Here is a 19,969-nt window from a genome sequence, read left to right as displayed (position 1 = left end):
ATAGTCCCTCCCGATTCTTCTTCTGCTCATAATCTTCTTTCGCTCTTGCCTAACAAATTTTCTGTGTTTCCTCCTGCTTCTTTGGATGAACTCTCTACACTTCTGAACTCTTGCAAACCTGCAACCTGTCCTCTTGATCCAATTCCTACTCGTCTTCTAATTTCTATAGCTCCTTCTTTTCTGCACTCTCTTCTGCATATCTTCAATCTCTCTCTCTCTCTACAGGCTCCTTCCCATTGGACTTCAAACATGTTCTCATTTCCCCAATTCTGAAAAAAACTTCTCTTGACCCCTCCTCTCTGTCTAGCTATCGTCCGATTTCTCTTCTTCCCTTTCTTTCTAAAGTTTTGGAATGGGTTGTTTATTCTCACTGTCTTGAGATTCTTGAATCCAACTCCATCCTCAATCCCTTTCAGTCTGGTTTCTTCCGCCTACGGCATTCTACAGAAACAGCTCTCACTAAGATCTCGAATGACCTTTTACAGGCCAAGGTTAATGGCCTTTACTCTGTTCTCATCCTTCTTGATCTGTCTGCAGCCTTTGACACCGTTGATCACTGCCTTCTAGTTGACATACTTTCTGACCTTGGGTTCTCACTCTGTTCTCGACTGGTTTAGATCTTATTTGTCAGGCAGATCTTTTGCAGTGGTCACAGGTGGTCAGACTTCGACCTCTGTTCCCTTATCTGTTGGAGTTCCCCAGGGCTCTGTTCTGGGTCCCCTTCTGTTTTCTCTCTACACACTGTCCTTAGGTAAACTCATTAGCTCTTTTGGTTTTTCCTACCATCTGTATGCCGATGACACCCAGCTGTATCTTTCCACCCCTGACCTTTCTCCAAGACTTGAACAGGAAGTTTCGTCTTGTCTCACGGCTGTCTCTCAGTGGATGCGCCATCGGCGTTTGAAGCTCAACATGTCCAAGACGGAGCTTCTTGTCTTTCCTAAGTCCACCCTTCAACACTTCTTGTCTGTCTCTGTGGACAACATTTCTATTCAACCAGTCCAGCAAGCCCGCAGTCTTGGCTTTATCTTTGACTCTTCTCTGTCGTGTATCCCTCAGATCCAGACCACAGCCAAGGCTTGTAGATTCTTTTCGTACAATATTGCCAAAATCCGACCATATCTCTCCGCCTCTACTGCCAAGATCCTGGTCCATGCCCTAGTGGTCTCACAACTTGATTACTGTAACGTCCTCCTGTCTGGGCTTCCTCTTTCTCACCTCCATCCTTTAATCTGTCCCGCATACAGCTGCACGCATTATCACATCTGCCCACCACTCTGACCACATCTCTCCTGTGTTGACATCCCTTCACTGGCTCCCACTCCCTTTCCACATTCAGTACAAGATCCTGCTGTCGACGTTTAAAGCCCTCCGTGGGCTGGCCCCACCTTACTTATCAGACCTTCTTTCTCCTCACCTTCCCACTAGGGCCCTCCGTTCTGGTAGTCAAGGTCGGCTGTCCCAGTCCAGGATTTCCTCTGCCCCATCCCGGATTCGCCCCTTTTCACTCGCTGCCCCTCACTCCTGGAACCTTCTTCCCCCGCGAGCAAGAGCCATCACTTCTTTAACCAGCTTCAAAATGGAGTTGAAGACCATCCTGTTCAGAGAAGCATTCCCAGGCATTGCATAACTGTCACTTGCTATTTGATGTTTTTTTGGTGCCTGTTTTATTGAATCATTTCCTGTATTGCTATGTATTTTATATGTATTATCCTACTAGAGAGGCAGGCTAATTCCAACAGGCCTCCCTGGAAGAAGTTTACCCATCCATTAAGAAGCCAAGCCCTCCCTCCAGTCCATCTGCCTTGGTCCAGGCCTCGGAGGTAGAGAAGAACTGCTGGCCCTCATCCCCTTCCCCTCCACCACTCCCTTCTCCTTTTGTGTCGTGTCTTTTTAGATTGTAAGCCTGAGGGCAGGGAACTGCCTAATTAAAAGATTGTATGTACAGCGCTGTGTAAATTTACAGCGCTTCATAAATAAAGGTTAATTATATATATATATTATATATATATATAGAGAGAGAGAGAGAGAGAGAGAGAGAGAGAGAGACTGTCCAATCACTAAGGAAGATATTTTCAAAAAGATTCTAATAAATATGGAAAACACATTTGGTGAAATAATTTATTTTATTGTAATAGAAACCTGTAATGAACTAATTTGTGTCACAAATTATTTAACTTAAAGAACTAGCAATTCCAATTATCACATGATTTTTGTGGTCACTGATGAATCACATTTAAAGAAAAACAAGTGAACCCATAAAAAGAAAACTGAATGTAGACTTCACAGAATACACTATTTTTTTTATAAATGCTATTGAATTTGCAGTTGAAGATGTACATAAAAAGCAACCTCTTCAGTGTGTAACTGAGAATGTAGATGACAGAAAATGTATTCAGATTCAGTGTATGACTGACCATCAGTTAATCTTAAGCATACCATTAACACAGAATACCTGAACTTCTCAAGCTGTTCAAAGACTTTCCAATATCCAGCTCACAATGATAATTTATTTTTTCTATCAAATACATTTCAAATATGTTTTCCAATGTACTTTAGTAACTGGATTTTTTTCTGACTTACAATTGATTTTAAATGTCTGTTAATTTAACAACCTCACATACACACAGCAGCAGTTACTTGTTCAGTTCAATGGGTTAAATACTTATTGATTATATCCCACATAGTGCACCGGAGGAGGTGCAAGTCTTTACTGCAAATTCTTAAGACTGCAACTTCTCACTCATTAGAATGCCAGTGAAAGGATAGAAGCATTTATTCATACAAGCTTATCTGTTTTTATAATGTATCCCTCTGTTAAGTGGTAATGAAATTCCATTACAAGATCATAGTTTCAAAATGCTGATGTATTCAATACTGCTTTGGACATTTTTGGAAAAGAAGCTAAATTAATTTTAAAAAATTTGTTGAATACCTAGTACTAAAAAAATGCTGGAACAAAGCATACATGAAAATAGAGGAACATTAATTTGTAATGATAAAAAGATTAAAAATAGGCACAGGCCATTCAAACTGGATTGTGTCATTTATTTTAATAGCTGTCCATTCAATATGCCTGCTATAAAAACCCCTCTCACATTTGATTTTCCTTTTTTCCCCTAAGTGAAGGTGAGAGTACTGGCAAATAATTGTGGTGGACAGAAAAGAGCAAAAAGGCCAGAAGTGGGATAAATAGCTTTGTTCTCGAGTAAGATAGACTGACTAGTTTTGAGTTTTCAGATTTTTCTCATAGAATCTGATTATTTTCTCAGAACCACAAGGGTTAAAAACTCCTTAATTCTCTTTAAAAGATGAGATTTTCAATATTTCAATTTATCAAACAGGTTTAATATTCAGGCCTAAATTCAATGGTTAGTCTCAGCTAAACCCATTGGAGAAAGTGAATTTATATACATATTGACTTATCAAGTTCCCAGTGATCTAAAAGTTCTGCTGTTATTAGTATTAGCTACTGGATTTAGGCATTACTTGAAGTTTAGTACAGCATTAACATCATTTATTGCCATGTACCTGCAAGTCTTTTCTAATTTATGGTGCCCCTAACACCATGCCATGAGAAAAAGAAAAACAAAACAAAACACATTAGCCAGTGACCTCATCCTAAGACATTTTCTGCCAAATGGCCAGAGAGTAAGATCTCTAAAAGGAGGCAAAAACATAATACAGTATATTTTGCATAAGTGGAAATCTTCTAAGTGGGCTTCTTGTTAAGTGACAGTCAACAGGAAAGAGCAGCACAATAGTAAAAGGACATGGAAGTGCAACCCACCTTATAAACAATGGAAAGTCATACCAGTTCACAAGTTTGAGAGCTTCCAAGATATGATTATCTTCAGGAATATATGGAATTACATTGCAGGGATATGATTCTGTAGAGAGTACATAGCAATACCAAGAGCAAGTACATTTCTATACTGCTTATTAGTGATCTAACAGTTCCTAAGCAGTTTACAATGTCTAAGCCAATGGCCCCCAAAGCTGGGTACTCATTTTAGCGACCTATGAAAGGATGAACAGCTGAGTGGACCTTGGAGCCCTCCTCTACGATCAAACTTACAACATTGTGGTTACAGTAACACTGCACCATCTGGGCTCCTTTGCATTACATAGATCCAAACAGTAAGATTGCACACATGTGGATATGTGCAAACACCTGACCACTGTGATCTGTGCAGTCAGTTTTGTGTGTGTGTGTGTTTAAGAAGCTATGATAATCCAAACTGTAATAACTGTATTCACTTCTCATGGGTAAGTAGTGCTTCTTATATCTGTGCTTATGTGAATCTAGCTACCTTGTGAGTCCGCACATGCATGCTGGCAGGCAGTATGCATGGGGCCTGCCAAAAGCTGAAAAGGCTGGAGGGAGGAGGGATTAAAAACAGATAAGACTTCTTGTGGCAGTTTTACAGCACTCTGCAGCAGTAATTTTTGCTTTGGTCTTCCTTATCTGGTTCATCGGTCTGTGCTTTTAAGAATCTGAAACAACTATGTCATAGCCCTACAGAGGTATAATGTAATTGCAATGCTAATTTTATATTACTAGCATAGTACTGGAAAGAGAATTTATTTGCTGATACAAACAAAGTGTTATTAACTCTAAAACTCTTAAACAACAAATGAGGCAAGTGGTATAGTAACACAATTTTATCCAATTAGGTTAACACTCGTTTTAAAAATAAAAAAAATTATATATTTGATATAGAAATAAACCTGCTACTATATATATATGTATGTATTCTATGTTTTCAGATGCAATAAATATTAGATATAATCTATAGACTCTATTTCATATTAATTTCATATAGGTGATAAATCTCTATTAGAAATATAAGCTGAGATCCATTTATATAAGCTTGAACATGAAAAGTATTAAACAATTCTATGTTTGCAATATATGCATTTGTGTATAGTGTAGAAAAAGTTCTTCAGTTTAAAAAACAACTACAAAACATAACTCTGTTCTCCAGTATAGTTTCTTTTCAAAGAAATCCCCTTCATCATCTCATATGTGAACCATTTGGAATACTGAAGATGGATGCACTTCTGATTTGGTTATATGCCTATTTTTGAAACAGATCTCAGATAAGAACTTTAGAATATGGTCACAATATACAAAACAAAATTTAGGTTATTTTAAAATTCACTTTTTTCAGAAAGGAAGTACTATCAGAAAATAATCACTAGAAAGGATTTATAAAGGAATTGGTGTTGTGGAATTCTCCTGTTGTAAGCTATCCGGGTACTACAGAGATCCATTTGCCAAGGGTAAAAAGCTAGATAGCCGTTCAGTCATCCTTATCCAATTAGAGTCCTTATCTTGGGAGTTTATTACATGGGGAAAATTGGGCGTTTAAGGCATTTTTCGGGGACAGTCGCATGATCACAGCGAAGATTTTCACACGAACTCACAGTTAGAGAGGGCTTATCCCGGGAAATCCCATGAATGATTTGTTCCTGGAGCATTTCTGGTCCTTCCCTGAATAAGTCCTCTCTAAGCGTGATGTGTATGAAAATCTTTGGTGCAATCAAACAACTTTTCCGGGAAAATGTCTGTTTAAATCCCCGATTTCCCCTCATGTGATAAAGTCCTCTTAGAGAGGACTTAGGCTTGATGAGAAACTCCAGGTAGGCACACTGTACATTTATATATGGATCCTTCATAGATCCTGCTGCCAGAGGGATTTTCTATAGGACTGCATACATACAGCTGAAGCAGCTATGTGTGCATAATTGGATCAAGAATATAACCACCTTCCCATGAAAAAATATCTCAAAATGGCATTGGCTCACTTTTTCCTATTATTTATATGCATTTTATACTTTTTATCAATGGAATTCCATTTAAAAAAAGAACAACACAGTTGATTGTATTTTATACACCTCTACCTGACAAAATTTGTAACAGAATTCCAAACTTGCTGGTGCTCTGCTTTGAAAAGAGCCAAACAGAGATTTTTCACTGTGATGTAATTTGTTTCCTCTGTTCAGGATGACTGTAAAGTACCTACAATTCAGTCCTCAAGCAGTGAAGAATCTCTAGTTTTTCTTGGCATCTTTTCTCTTATACAGACTTCACCATTTTGACTTTGCTTCTGTAACACAATCACCCAGCATGGTCTCTGTTCTGAGCCTATGTGCTTGATGAAATACACTGCTGTTAAAGAAGCTGAATCAAACCTTAAATTCAAACCCAAAAACCCATTCAGAGAAAGATTTTGAGCAATCTAAAATGGAACCAAATCTTAAAATCTCTGTTGCTATAAACTCAATCTAAACCCTTAAAAGAAAAATGGATTAACTAGCTCAACACAGTACTCAGATAATCTTTTAAAAATATTATTTGAGAGTGTTCTGAAGGGAAGGGAAAATTTGGCCCTGGAATGTCCACTTAAGAGTCAGTTATAATTCTGCAGGATTGGGTTTGTCCTGATAATTTCGTAATAAGAAGGCAGGTTAAAGCCCCAGTGAATACTCATTTATTCTGTCAAGCCTTCCCTCACATGTCCTGACTGTTTTTCCCCTATGTACCGTGTGTTGTATTGTATTGGATTTTTTTTTAGATCGACTAGTAATTTTTAATTGATTCTGTGTGATTTTAATGATGTATAGTTATGCTGGTTTTAATTGGGGTGTTTCTTATTGTGAAGTTTGTTTTTTAATCTGTATTGTATTGCATTTGTATTGCCTGTAAACCGCCGTGATCATGGGAACGGCGGTATAGAAATAAAATCTCAATCAATCAATCAATCTCAATCAATCAATATAGTGTAAACTAGAAAACTGGTTCCACACTCATTTGAGATGACTGGGAATCTTATATAGTGTGCCCTTGGATTCTACTGGGGTTCAGTTCCAAAATCCATGGATGTTCAAGTCCCAGTATATACAATGGCATAGTACAATGGTGACATTTATTTAAAATGGAAAAATAAATATTTGCTTTTTGGAATTTTTTTTAAAATATATTTTCAAGCTGTGGATGATCAAATCCATGGATGAAGAATCCATGGATACAGAGGTCCAATTGTACACCTGATCCAAATAACAGAACTGAGATTCCACAGCAGCTCAATTGCTCTAATTTTGTTGGCCAACACTAAGTCTGAAATTGGGTATCACTACCATATTTTTATTCACTCTAACCCTATGACTTTAATTGTGGTTTCAGGGTAGAATAAAATATTATGGCAGCATCAATGGCAGTTTTACCTGCATTATGTTATTCCAACAAAATGTACTCACATATACAAGGACGCTTGTCCAAAATACGTACCATACAAAACTGACGGGATTACAATCACTGGAAATTTGCTACAATGCAGACTAAGATGAAAAATGGCCCCAGGGACTAAACAGATAGCCCAGTAAAGCTGGCTTCTAGGCGGCTTGGGGGTATGGTGTTTGGATGCCACCCCCCCCCCAAGATGCCCAGAAGTCACCCTGGGGTTGTGCCTGCAAAGGGAGGCTTCCAGCTGCTCTGGGGGGAGGGGGGCAGGGGTTTACATGCCGCAAGGTCTGGCCCAAATAGAAACTGGTCTTTTCTGTTTCTATTTGGGCCAGGGAGGATCGGGATCCCAGTTATGTGTTTGCTGTGGCTCTGGAGCGACTAGCTCCATGGCAGCCCCAATAGACCCTTTTGTGGTGATGTGTTCCGCCCCATGGCTAATGCATGCCTAAGGGCAACGCAATAGGTTCAGAAGGTCAATGGGATGATTCTCATAGAAAGTGAAAACTTTCACTTGCATTACCAAAACAAATTCAGTGTAAAGTACAGGAGTTAAATTATTCCTCACTAAAGACAAGATATACCTGAAATCATATTAAAATATAAACTAGGTGAAAGTGTATCTAAAATATCTTTTACATTTATGTTTGACCATTTTCAGTAGGGAATTATATTTAAAAAATATATACAAAATGTAGAACAAATGGAATCACAATTCTAACTTTCATTTTCTCAACACGCTTTGCCAAGCCCTTATGCAAAGGAATGTTGTATCACCTTTAAGACAGATGCTACAAGACCAGTTTTCATACTGATTTTTCAGACTAATACAGCTATGTGTTTGAATCCTGTTGTTTTATATCAGCAGTACAACACAGACTGACTTTAAGTTAGTTATCAACATTTTTCACTCATTTTAGATTTTTAGAAACCAAGATAACACAAAAATACTTAATTATCTAAAATTATATACTTCTGTTTCTACAACTAAATAGGTCTTAGGGTACAAATTACATTTTTAACTGTCATTTCAGTTCAGTAAACATCACTCAGTAAATGTTCCTTTCACTGCACTGATAGGACTGATCCCACCTTTATTTTAGAATGTATGTGACTATACTAAATTTATATGTGCTTTGCTCTAAGAGAGTTGCTGTTTCAAAATCATGTAAACAGTTCGTACCATTGCCTTTGCAATTAAGCAAGAGTATCCTATTGCAGAAAATTGTATAGTGTTTTACTTTAAATACATTGCAATGTATATTTAACAGATAACTTTCAACAAATGAAAAATCGAGGAATGTAAGCACAGGGAATATAACCTAGCTCCTTATAATGACATACATGTATTTCCAAGACTGTTTTAAAACTCAAATTTGCACAATGTGCAGATCTGTGGTTGTGCTCTCATTTCCTTCTCTCTTCACCATCCATGATCTTTGCAATAGCATTCCTATATGTTATTGTGAATTAAGCTTAATTATACTGAAGCAATTTAATATAAGTGATTATATGGACCAGCTGAAACGATACACCTTACAAAACAGTCCTTGTTGATGGTATGTAATGGGGAAAGTCACTTCCAGCTGTCTTCCACCTAACTACATGGTAAAAGTAGTACAGAGGTGTCCAATTCTCCCCGCTCCATTGCTGATGAACAACCTATAACATAGAGAATAGGCTGCTGGCTTCAAAGCCTGATTATGACTTTTGAGTGGCTATGTTACATGTAGAACAGGAAGGAACATTAAAGCAGCAGTGCCAAAGACAGTAGGTGTAACAACAGATTGAGGGATGGTGAGTCCTGCACAAGTTGTTTCCATGAAGGTGGACCCTGTATGCATGGGTTTCAGCATCATCTCAGTCATTGCCTCAGCAAACCTAATAGAAACAGGCTGTTATCTCTATTGATCATCATATTTTCCTTAGTCGGTTGTGCATTGATGCTTGTGTCTATGTTGGTTGCTCACCAAGAATACAAGCAATAGTAGAAACTGTAATCTTGCAAGGATGATCTAGCCACAGAGTCCCTCAGTAGGAATCCTCCTTCAGGTGTTCACTTTACAATATTGAAAAGAGTTCTGATTCAAAACAACCTATAAGAAATGCTGCAAGAATATTCTGAGAAGTATGCCATTTCATTTTAAAAGCAAAGTGTGCGTGCGTGTGGGGGGAAGGATAACTGTAAAGGAAGTTGTGGCTCTTTGGTTGGTTAACTAATAGCCACTACTGCATCCCAATGGACTTTCTCATTCTAGGTTTCTGTATTTGGTGAAGAGATTGTATAGCACTCTCAGTGTTGACTTCAAGTCACAATTCACAATGTCTAAAAGAAGAGGAAAAAGGAGAACCAAGATGAGTTCTTTCAAAGACATAACAGTGCATCAATAAAAAGGTTAAAAATTTGGAGCATATCTAATTTTGTTTTCAAAAGGTGTGCTTTACTGTAGATAGACTACTGAAATCCAGTTTACTTCAGCAGGAGTTTAGCACCTGTCTGTACAAGTATAGGTAAAACTAGGCATAGGCTTGCACAACCTGTGATCCACCAAGCCAAATGCAACCTGCCCAATATCTCAATTCAAGGCATTATTTAGGCATAAATCTGTATTGGGAGAATAAGCCCTAATGCAGTAGTTCCCAAACTGTGTCCTTTAAGAGATTTGGGACTTCAGCTCCCAGAAGTCTCAGCCATGTTGGCCAATAGTCTGGGATTCTGTGAGCTGAAGAGCATGGTTTGGGGACCACTGCCCTGGGTTGGTGCACTTTTTTGGCTTGGTTATGGAGGCCTGCTGTTGCCTTAGCTGAAAAATGAGGAGTCTCTAAAATAAGGATAGCAAACATCTTTCAACTCACCAGCCAATTTCAATTTGAGAAAAGTTATTTGGGCCCCACACTCCAGTCGCGAATAGAGATGGGACCAAAAATATCAGCACAATTTGTTTTATAGCCAGTGACCAATAAGAGGAATTTCCACTTTTCAAAAAGGTGAAAAAACCTGTGCAGGAACAGGAAACGCTGCCTTGGATCCCATTTTGAGAGATAGGTTGGATATAAGTGCAATAAATAGACTCTATTATGCTGAAAGGGACATAGCCATCTTGGGCTGCCCAGAATGCCTGATTGGGGCCACTGGAATGCCACCTTTGGTTGCAAGTCCTGAAGTTCTCCATCCTTGTTATAAACATTATTAAACTGGTGTTAAGTATTATCACAGAGAAATAAATTTCAGGCCTTAAATGTCTATTTGATTCCTAGTAGTGGTAATTTTATCTCCATAAATATACCAAAAACAAAACAAAACTAAACTAAAACATTCCTAGCTCTTGTTAAATAGTTCTGCAGACTATATGTACCTTAAATTTTAACAGTGTGTCAACAGATTATTTAATAATATCAGAACCACACTACTTGCTATTCATGTGATGACATGAATAAATATTCCAAACCCCAGATCAACATCTATAAGGTAGATTCCAATTACACCACAGGGTGACATATTTATAATAAATTTCATTTGCACAAAGGGGATGATGGAAATAGGTAAATGAAACCACTAATGTCACAAGCCCATCATCATACGGGCTTTTATAAGCTCAAAAACATTTTTAAGGACTCACAAATCTAATTATACCATCACTATACTATACAATATGCAAAGAGATCCTGCAGCACTTTTGAGACTAACTGTGCCCAAGAAGTTGTAGCATGAGCTCTTGTAGACAGTCTACAAAGATTTATCTGAGGAAGTCAGCTGAGTCAATGAAAGCTTATGCTACAACATCTTTCACACAGTTAGCCTCAACATCCCTTTGCATACTGATATTCCAAACTAATATGGTCATACATTGTATACTATGCAGTGTAACAATTTATTTGACCTAGGCTAACAAGAAGCAATAAGGCAACATGTAGAACAAAGTTTGCAGAATACTGAAGTTCCATGGCACTTCCTTGAGATCTTGGGCTTTTGGGTCTTTTTGGGACATCCTGACAATCTGCACTCCAAGAATTTCAACCTTGCAGGTGTGCTAAAGGAAACTGAGTGAATGCTGATGCTCTAGTATTAATTATGATATCTGCATCTTGATTCTAAAAATGTTGTGCAGATTTCAAGATTCTATTCATGTCCATTATTGTTGTTGCTGTGTGCCTTCAAATCATTCCTGACTTATGATGACTCTAAGATGACCCTATCATCGTGTTTTCTTGACAAGATTTGTTAAGAGGCAGTTTGCAATTACCTCCTCTTGAGGTTGAGAGAGAGTGACTTACCCAGGGTCACCCAGTGGGTTTTATGGTCAAACCCTGGTCTCCAGAGTCATAGTCCAACACTCAAACCACTATGCCAAACTGGCTCTCTATTGTTTTTTGTGGATTTTTTGGGCTATGTGGCCATGTTCTAGAAGAGTTTATTCCTGATGTTTTCTTAGCATCTGTGGCTGGCATCTTCAGAGACTCTTCAGCAGTATGTACCGGTATGATACTTTTCTAAATTATTTAACAGTTCTTCAATAACTCAGATCCTTAATGCTAATCAGGAATCAGAGAACATAACATTTTATATGTTTATTGAGGCTTAAATGTTTCCATATGGAACTGAAATTGAGGTTGTTAAGATTAGGTTCCATTTTATTTCCATTTAGTTTATACTGCCAAAAAATGAAAAATGGATTTATAGAGCATAGCCGTTAATCTTTTTCTTCCTCTTTTAAACTTTAGTTTCATGTGCTCTAGAACACATTTACATTTAGGTTGTGCTAGGACTACTCACTGAAAGGTTCTTTTTCACTTGTGTGGTGTCTTGGATATACATATTCTGATTTAAGACACAGACAGAACATGAATCTAAGACTGGATATGCTCACTGTTTCTGGTTTTTAGGAAAACATAGCCTCTGTGATTGGGATTAACTACTATAAACTTGGGATTGCTACGTCAGCTATAGGAAACAGAGTACTTTTAGTTCTTTATTAAGCTTATTGCATTGCCCCCAGGGACATGATGGGGGCGGAATGAAAGGGAGCGGAATGGGAATGGAAGGGGGGCCATGGACGCATTTTACAGAAGCTGCAGGGAAAGTCTTTCATCATAATCTTAATATATTTACGCATGCAAAATGTTGACAATTTTGGGGGTGAATCTACTGCACACCAGAATGCTGCCAATGGACGTTCCCATTCTGTTCCCGATCTGTCCCAGAGGAGGCGATTTTCGGGAACACTTCTGAACAGTTCCCAAAAATCACCTCCTCTGGGACAGATTGGGACTGGAATGGGAATGTCCGGTGGCAGCGTTCTGGTGTGTAGTAGATTCACCCCCAAAATTGTCAACATTTTGCATGCGTAAATATATTAAGATTATGATGAAAGACTTTCCCTGCAGCTTCTTGGGCTAAGAAATCGAAGAAATCCTTTTTTTTTGGGGGGGGGGGAGTCAATTTTTTAAAAAGACATTGGTTGTACAGTAGACAAAATGACCATTTTACTATATTTGTGGCAACAGAATGCAGTTATCATGTTGGGGATGAGGAGAACCCTAGGTATTTTTATATCATTACTTTAAGAAAAATCTTTAATCAAAGCAGTTATAGTATTTAAAAGCTATTTTGTATCCACATTATTAAATTCATTTTCAATACTCTCATGTTTGCTGGAAATTTTGATCATGGGCAGTCTGCCCAACACAACCACATATAAAACAGATGTGTTTTTCCATTCACATTGAGCAGGAAGTTTCATATTAAGCTTTTCAGTAACTGCTCGAGAAATGTCCTACACACACACACACCCCCCAACGAATGTTGCAATGTCCATATTGTTAGATTTACTGGGGGGGGGGGACTAACCAGCTGTCTTTTTAAGCAATAAATACCTGGAAAACTTCAAATACCATTGTGACATTAACTGTCCCCAAGGGAGAGGGGATCATAGTAATTCTCCACTTTCATTCTGGCTCTAGAATTCCCATGCTATCTCCATTCATTCTGGGTTGAGGCCATGTGTTAGAAGTCAAAATCAATTCACATAAACAAATAGCAAAGAACAGTTCCTACCAGTACTTTAAAAAAACCTCTCTCTTTTTTGTGAATAGTGCATCATTGCATTCACAATGTTTCCAGTGCTTTTGATTTAAGGAAAACAAAATCCAAAGCAACTGAAGTACAGAATGAGACGTAAGCATATGTGACCGCATTGAAACAGAATGCTTTAGACCAAAGGTGGGCAACTCATAGCCCACAAGCTATATATGCCGCTTGGTTTTCTGCACAACCTGTGGAATCATGGAAAGCCCTGCCTTCTTTTCACCACTACCCATCCATCAACGAGGTGGTGGACAAAAAATTGATGCCATTAGAGGTTATTAGAGATCCTCATCAAGATTAATGGGAGAACTGAAGCTTTAATTTAACACAGCTGTTTTTTGGGGGGAGTGGGATATAAATAACTATAACAACAACAACAACAAAGATCACTATCCACATTGCTCCAGCAGCGTGGGGGACATCAACCCTGGCTACACGAGGAGCATTCAGGGAGAATAAGCTAGATACCCACCAACAGTGATTTCATCCTCATGTTGCTCCCACGCAGCCAAAAAAAATTGTTTGAAGGGCTGGGAAATGCAATAAAGAGGCATCTGCCATTCTCTACCACATTAAAGAGAGCATCTGAAAGCCAAATTTGTGTGGGCACGCACTGGCGTAATCACATCTTTCAAAGTCTTCTCTCTCTCTGCTGCTACAGTTACACAGTCTAAATGATAAATTCTGATCTATATTTACTTCACATCTTGGACACTAGATCCTAAGAAAATAATAATCCTATGGTGATTTTTAGATTTACATACAGGTGGGCAATCTCAGTCATGTTCCTATGCCTTGATTTTTTTTAAAAAGGAAAGCATGCCATTTCAGAGCTTGTTTACTGAGAATTGAAAGCCTTCTGAAATTGTAAGAAGGAACAAATGCTATTATAAAGCTCTCCACTATTCTACTGATTCCCTTTACTCCTTTAGGACCGGGTGAGAAAGCAGTTCTTGAGAGAAGGAAGTCTTCTCACACAGCTCAGATGTTTTAACACAAAACCTGGAGTTTGCACTCATCACCTGAGGTATCAGGGAAGGAGTCTTTTTGTCTCAAAAATTTCCTGTCAAATTCCTCAGGCATGGTTCAACCCAAATTGCAACAATGCGCAGCTTGCCTGGAGAGTGTGAGAACCAGAATGGGTGGAAGGACTGTAGGAACACTGACACTGCTCCTCTCAAGCTCTAGAGACACAACAAAGTCCTTGACCAGCCTCCATAATGGTTTCAGAGGCAAAGTATATGGAGTAAGCCTGCACCCATCTTTTTCAGCCCTAATGTCATCATGGGAACTTCTCACAGAAAGTTACTCCATGTTTACTGAAATCAAAGAGCTGCCAGCCCTTTCAATGATCAACTGGGCAGCAATTGAGGACTAGGAATCAAGTGCTATCCCTATACCATTCAGGTAATGCTAGATCTTGGATATTTCCATGCAAAACAGTGGATTCCATCAAACTGTTCCAAATATAGTTTGTAGAGTTAGGATCTTGAAGCTGACCCTCTTCCTAGTTCCCCGTATTCTGCTGGGATTATCAGTTGTTTTTTTTTAATTCTTCCTATTCCCCTCTCAATCCCATGCTGAACCCTTGGATTTTTAATATATATATATATACATCAGGTATAGACATTACTCTGTCAAACATTCCTTCATGAGACTATCTACTAAACTATCATGGGAGATTTTGCAGGATTCAAAGAAATCTGACTGAATGCCAGAAATGGGGGGCCACATCTGCATGTTGCCTTCTGTTGCCAGAAATGTTTACTTACAGCAAATTATAATTCTTCAGATAACAATTCCTCAGTTTCTCTCTTGCTGTTCTTTTGGAGTTCTTGTTTAAATGCTAATTCTGATAAGGATGAGGGATCTCCCCCCCCCTTCTTTCTAGGTTGACAGTTGTCAGTTTCACAATCCCCACAAAGTTTTTCTACCAAATCTTCATGCAAAGAAGGGAGACTATAAATCCAATTGCTTTAAATGTCATTGCATAAAACTAAACTTGGGGTCACCTACCTTCCTCTGGATTAGGTCCAGCAACTACTGAGAAAAAGCAGGAAGATTTACTTGCACACTTGAAATGTTAGGTGTTGACATTTTGCTTTATGTGTTTCTCAACGCATAAAAAGCAAAAGAAAATGTAAGTGATCCTCATAATTTCATTACTTTCCAATGAACTCTATTTATCTTCCCTGACCTCCCTTGCTTACAGTACTTAACCCTCACTCCTTAATCTAATATAAAACTTTCCTATAATTTTCAGTCACTTGTACCAATGGCAAGATGAACTTCAAAAAGCTCAAGGAGGTACCTTCTGGCCTTGGCTTTGGTTTTTCCAGCCCTCCATCTTGCATTAGCTCAAATGCAAAGGACACATTGAGCACCTGGAGATTCAATTAAGAGAGAGCAATCACACACAGTTCTAAGCATACAAGTATCTTGTCTACAATAAATAATTATTTTGCATAAATACTTTAAAAAATTACAAATTTCTAACATCTATATATATGCATATGCCATTGTCTGAAATAGCTGCCAAACGTAACATTCAATTGTACACATTATATATCTTTAAAATACTTTATGCATCTCTAAGGCATACACTGAGAAATTAGTTCATCTTCAAATGCAAACATAGATTCTAGCAACAGCATTACCTTTTGTTCAAAACTATCAGGAGTCAAGAAAAAGCTGTGAAGAGGCACAAAATAGCCTTCAAGGAGACCCATAAGGAGCACCAGGTACACACCATCTGCAAACTTTAAAATGATAATTTTTTGAGCACAGATCTTTCAAAGTGCATAATTTTGAATAAATAAACAATCAGTGGTCCTTAAGAGAAAATCAAAATGTTAAGAATTGCAGTGCCTGAAGAGATATAAGCTTAATGACATTCTAAAAGATTTGATCTCTATGTCTATATATCTCCACATCTTACATATAATTTATTATTCCATTTGTAAAAGCCCTAGAGAAATATGGGGATTACTATATAAACATAGGCCAGAGTCTTGTTGGTGATATACATAACTGTAACAGCTAGTTATGTCAGTGTATATTTTAAATGTTGTCAAGGAGGCATCCAGTACCTTCTTGAATAATAATAATAACAATGATGATGATGATTTATTTATATCCCTTCCAATCATGTAGAATCCGGGCAGGTTACAGCAATAAAAAACTACAATATAATTCTAATACAAATCAATGAAAATCAAAAGAAAAAAAGTACATTACAATTCAAATAAAACTCATAATTAATCTCTTCCCCAGCCCCCAACACAACTCCAAACAAAGCAACATTAAATAAATTCAAATTACAAACATAACATAACAGTGAATGAACAACGCTTTTACCCCACATGTGCAAAGGCAGACAAAACATGCCAGGGCAACTGTGCCCCTTGCAACTGATTGGTTGCAAGGGTGTGCTCAAGTGCCTTGTGTATCCCAGGAAGAAACAGTAGTCTTCACCCTTAAGCAGGAGCAAAGAATCTTTCTTCTTCCCTGGATTCACAAGGGCAATAAGACAATGCTTGGGCATACTAGTAAATAGCCAGGAAACGAAACAAAGCTGCACCTGGGGACTCTGAATGCCCCGAAATACTCAAGGAAAGATGAAGCAGCCTACACCTACATGCACATACACATACATACACAGGGGGGAAGAAAGAGAGAGAACCAATATAAATATGCTGTGAGAGTTTAGCCATATTTAGCAAACGAGACAGATAAATGGTTGCCTATCATTGCAGGATGAATAAATGGGCCATTTATTGATTACATTTCTGCTGCCTTTCCTCTAAAAGGTTCTGTGCAGTATATGTCCTCACACCACTTTTATCCTCACAGTCCTGAGATAGGTTAGGCTGAGAGAATGGGAGTGTGGCTTATGATCACCAGCGAGCTAAATGTCTCTTAGATGGCTTTTGAATGGAAGATTCATCAGCCGTATGCTGTAGACACTAAACCACACTGGCTCTTTCACTATGCCTGTCTCAGGACACTGGGATAGGATAGTTGAACATCTTCTCTCATAGCCCACTCCTTCCTTCCTGATGAATGGTATGATGGCTGCATCCAACTCCAAGTAATAATGAACTAGCCAATCTCAAACACAAGGCTATGGAAATTTGCCATCTCTGATTGATTAACTTTTTAAGATCATGGTCAACCAATAAAGGCCCCATTTACACTCATGTTTTTGTGCTGGGTAGATCTGGGAAGATTTGATGATGTAATACCCGATTCAAAGTTCCCACTATGCTTACCCTGATTTAATCTCTCTGTGGCAGTTTAACCCTGTTTAGAGTTCACATTGCCATTTGTATCGGTTGTAAAATGGAGCCGCCATTTTGACCATTTTTTTAAAATGCCAATCAAATGATGCACACCTACGTCACACTGTTTGGGGGAATTCCCTCCCCCCAACTGTCAGCCTTGGAGGATGGCAAGCTTTTCTAGGCTCATTCACACAAGTGGGCAAGGAGAGGCCCGGCAGGGCAAGGCAAGAGGTCCCAAAAGTTCCAACACTCAAACCACTTCCCTTCTCCTTCCCATTCCCATTCCCATTCTCCTCCCCCTCCCCTCCTTCATTCCCTTCCTCTCTCCCTTTTTCCCTCCAGGCTACGGTTCCCCCCCTTTCCCTGTCCCTCTCTGCCTGGACTGGTGTCAATCACATGTCTGCCAAGCATGAAGTCCAGGGCAGCGGCGGTAGCGGCCCAAGGGTATGATGGAGGGAGGAAGAGGCAGAGGAGGTGGCGGAGGCAACGGGAGAGAGGCGGGAGGGAAGTGGCAGGGGTGAAGGAGGAAGAGGCAGCAGAGGTAGTGGCAGTGGTGGCTCTTAGTCTCAGGATCTCCTCCAAAGCCTGTGTGGGCAAGGAGAAGCCAGGTGGGGCAAGACAAGGTGAGGCAAGGCAGGCATCGAGGTGGGAAAGCCGTTTCCATTCCTCTGCCCCAGAGTCCCGGCCCACCGACAAAGGGAGGGAGGGAAGGAATGCCTGCCCCCTCAGTACACACCATTGGGGCACTGAGGGAGACTGGGCCATAGGGCCCACCTCGGGATCTGCCTCCAGAGAGACTCTGATGTCTCCTCTGGACCTCCTGGGCAGCCCGAGGGAAGAATTTCCCTCACCCCACCTGGAGGCCCTTGACAGTCTCACCACTGGCGGGTGATCCTGGACTTTGGGTGACAGGAGGGAGAAAGCCAGGAGTGGGCATGATCCATCCCTTTTACATTAACCCCTCCCTTCCTCTGCTCTGAATGTACTCGATTGCAAGTTCCCATTTGCAGATTGCTGAAAAGACTGGTTCTTTTCAAAAGAACCACTGATTTCTCTATTTCTGAAAACCTAGGATTAAGATGGATTTGCGCCGGTTCCCCCCCCAAATCGGGTCAGAAAAGCCCAGCGCAAGTGTGAATGACCCCAATTTAAATTGGTTCACAAACCAATTTAAACCAGTTCAAAATGTAATCTGAACGACCCCAAAGAAAAGATGAAAAAGGATTAATCCAAACCAAAGCAAGAAAGTAACCTCCATTCACTTTATCCCCAGTGCCCTGGAAAAAAAGCTCCCTTGTAAACTGGGGAGCCATGGGGGTGGGGGTGGAATTGAGAACTGAGAAGGAGAGGAATCCCACCAAACTGGGCACTGTCTGAAAGCAGGAACTCCACTTTCAGAAGATATCTGCTCAACTTCCTCCTTCTCCCCGTGACCTCCTCCCATCCATTCAGCAGCAGCATCCACCCTTTGTGGGAACTTTTTGCTTTGGTTGAGAATGAGATCATCTATGCATTCCATATAAATTTCTTGAAGCTCTACGATATTTATTTTTGTCTTGCAACCAATTACAAAAATATGTGCTATACATTTTCCAACAAAAGGAAACAAAAAGCATTAGTGAACAAGAAGCTCTTTTTTGAATTTCTCTTCAGCAGAACAAGGGAGAAAGAGGGAGACTTCCAAATCTCAGACAGCCAATATTCTTCAGCAACAAGCAACAATACAATCTAGCCCCTGAATCTGAAGGGAGCTGGATAGGAAATCCTCATAAAAGGATGGAAAAAAAAAAAAAGAGCAAATATTTGAAACAGGATTGGTCTGATTAGTATGCCAAGCAAACAAAACTTCTTGGCATTTTTAGCCAAAACATTTCATTAATAAACACTGCTGCAATCTTATTTCGGGATTATGAAGTTTCATTGCTATTTGTTTTCTGACCATGCCATAGGCTGTCATAAATTATCTGTATGAGTGGATACCTTTGATTCAGCACAGATGTCTGTAGAATTTTTAAAGCAGATGATCTTTCTTATTCTGTTGATAGTTTTATATTTTAACTTGTTACATGCTCTTTTGATGATAGCTTTGAATTTTATGTGTTTTAGCTTTTGTAGGTCATTTTGAGTCTCAAAAATGGGAAAAGAGAAGCAAGCAACCAAGCAAACAAACAAAATTTGTCCCCTTTTGTCCTTTTACTTGGAACCCTTTTTTAAAAACCTAGATATTATATAATGACTTTATAACCAAAAGCTGCCCCAGTATGTTGGCTTTGGTCCAAAATACACTTCAATAATAATAATAATAATAATAATAATAATAATAATAATAATAATAATAATAATAATAATAATAAT

General features: G+C 39.0%; 1 protein-coding gene across 2 annotated transcripts in view; it reads right to left on the bottom strand.

The window, feature by feature from the left end:
• Window positions 1-2,107: 2,107 nt before the first annotated feature.
• The window catches only part of PARVA (parvin alpha), a 117,792-nt gene continuing 99,930 nt past the window's right edge, over window positions 2,108-19,969 (bottom strand). For both annotated transcript variants that reach the window (XM_042452824.1, XM_042452834.1), the window contains exons 11-13: window positions 15,989-16,090; window positions 15,643-15,715; window positions 2,108-9,572 (exon numbers count right to left, since the gene is read on the bottom strand). In XM_042452824.1, coding sequence (XP_042308758.1) covers window positions 9,496-9,572; window positions 15,643-15,715; window positions 15,989-16,090 — 252 coding nt within the window. In that variant the 3' untranslated portion in view covers window positions 2,108-9,495. The remainder of the gene's footprint in view (window positions 9,573-15,642; window positions 15,716-15,988; window positions 16,091-19,969) is intronic.

The sequence above is a fragment of the Sceloporus undulatus genome, chromosome 1 (genome assembly GCF_019175285.1).
Source record: "Sceloporus undulatus isolate JIND9_A2432 ecotype Alabama chromosome 1, SceUnd_v1.1, whole genome shotgun sequence".
NCBI classification, from domain to species: Eukaryota; Metazoa; Chordata; class Lepidosauria; order Squamata; family Phrynosomatidae; genus Sceloporus; species Sceloporus undulatus.
The sequence above is the reverse complement of the archived record's forward strand: the minus strand, read 5'-3'. Positions and strand labels throughout refer to the sequence as shown.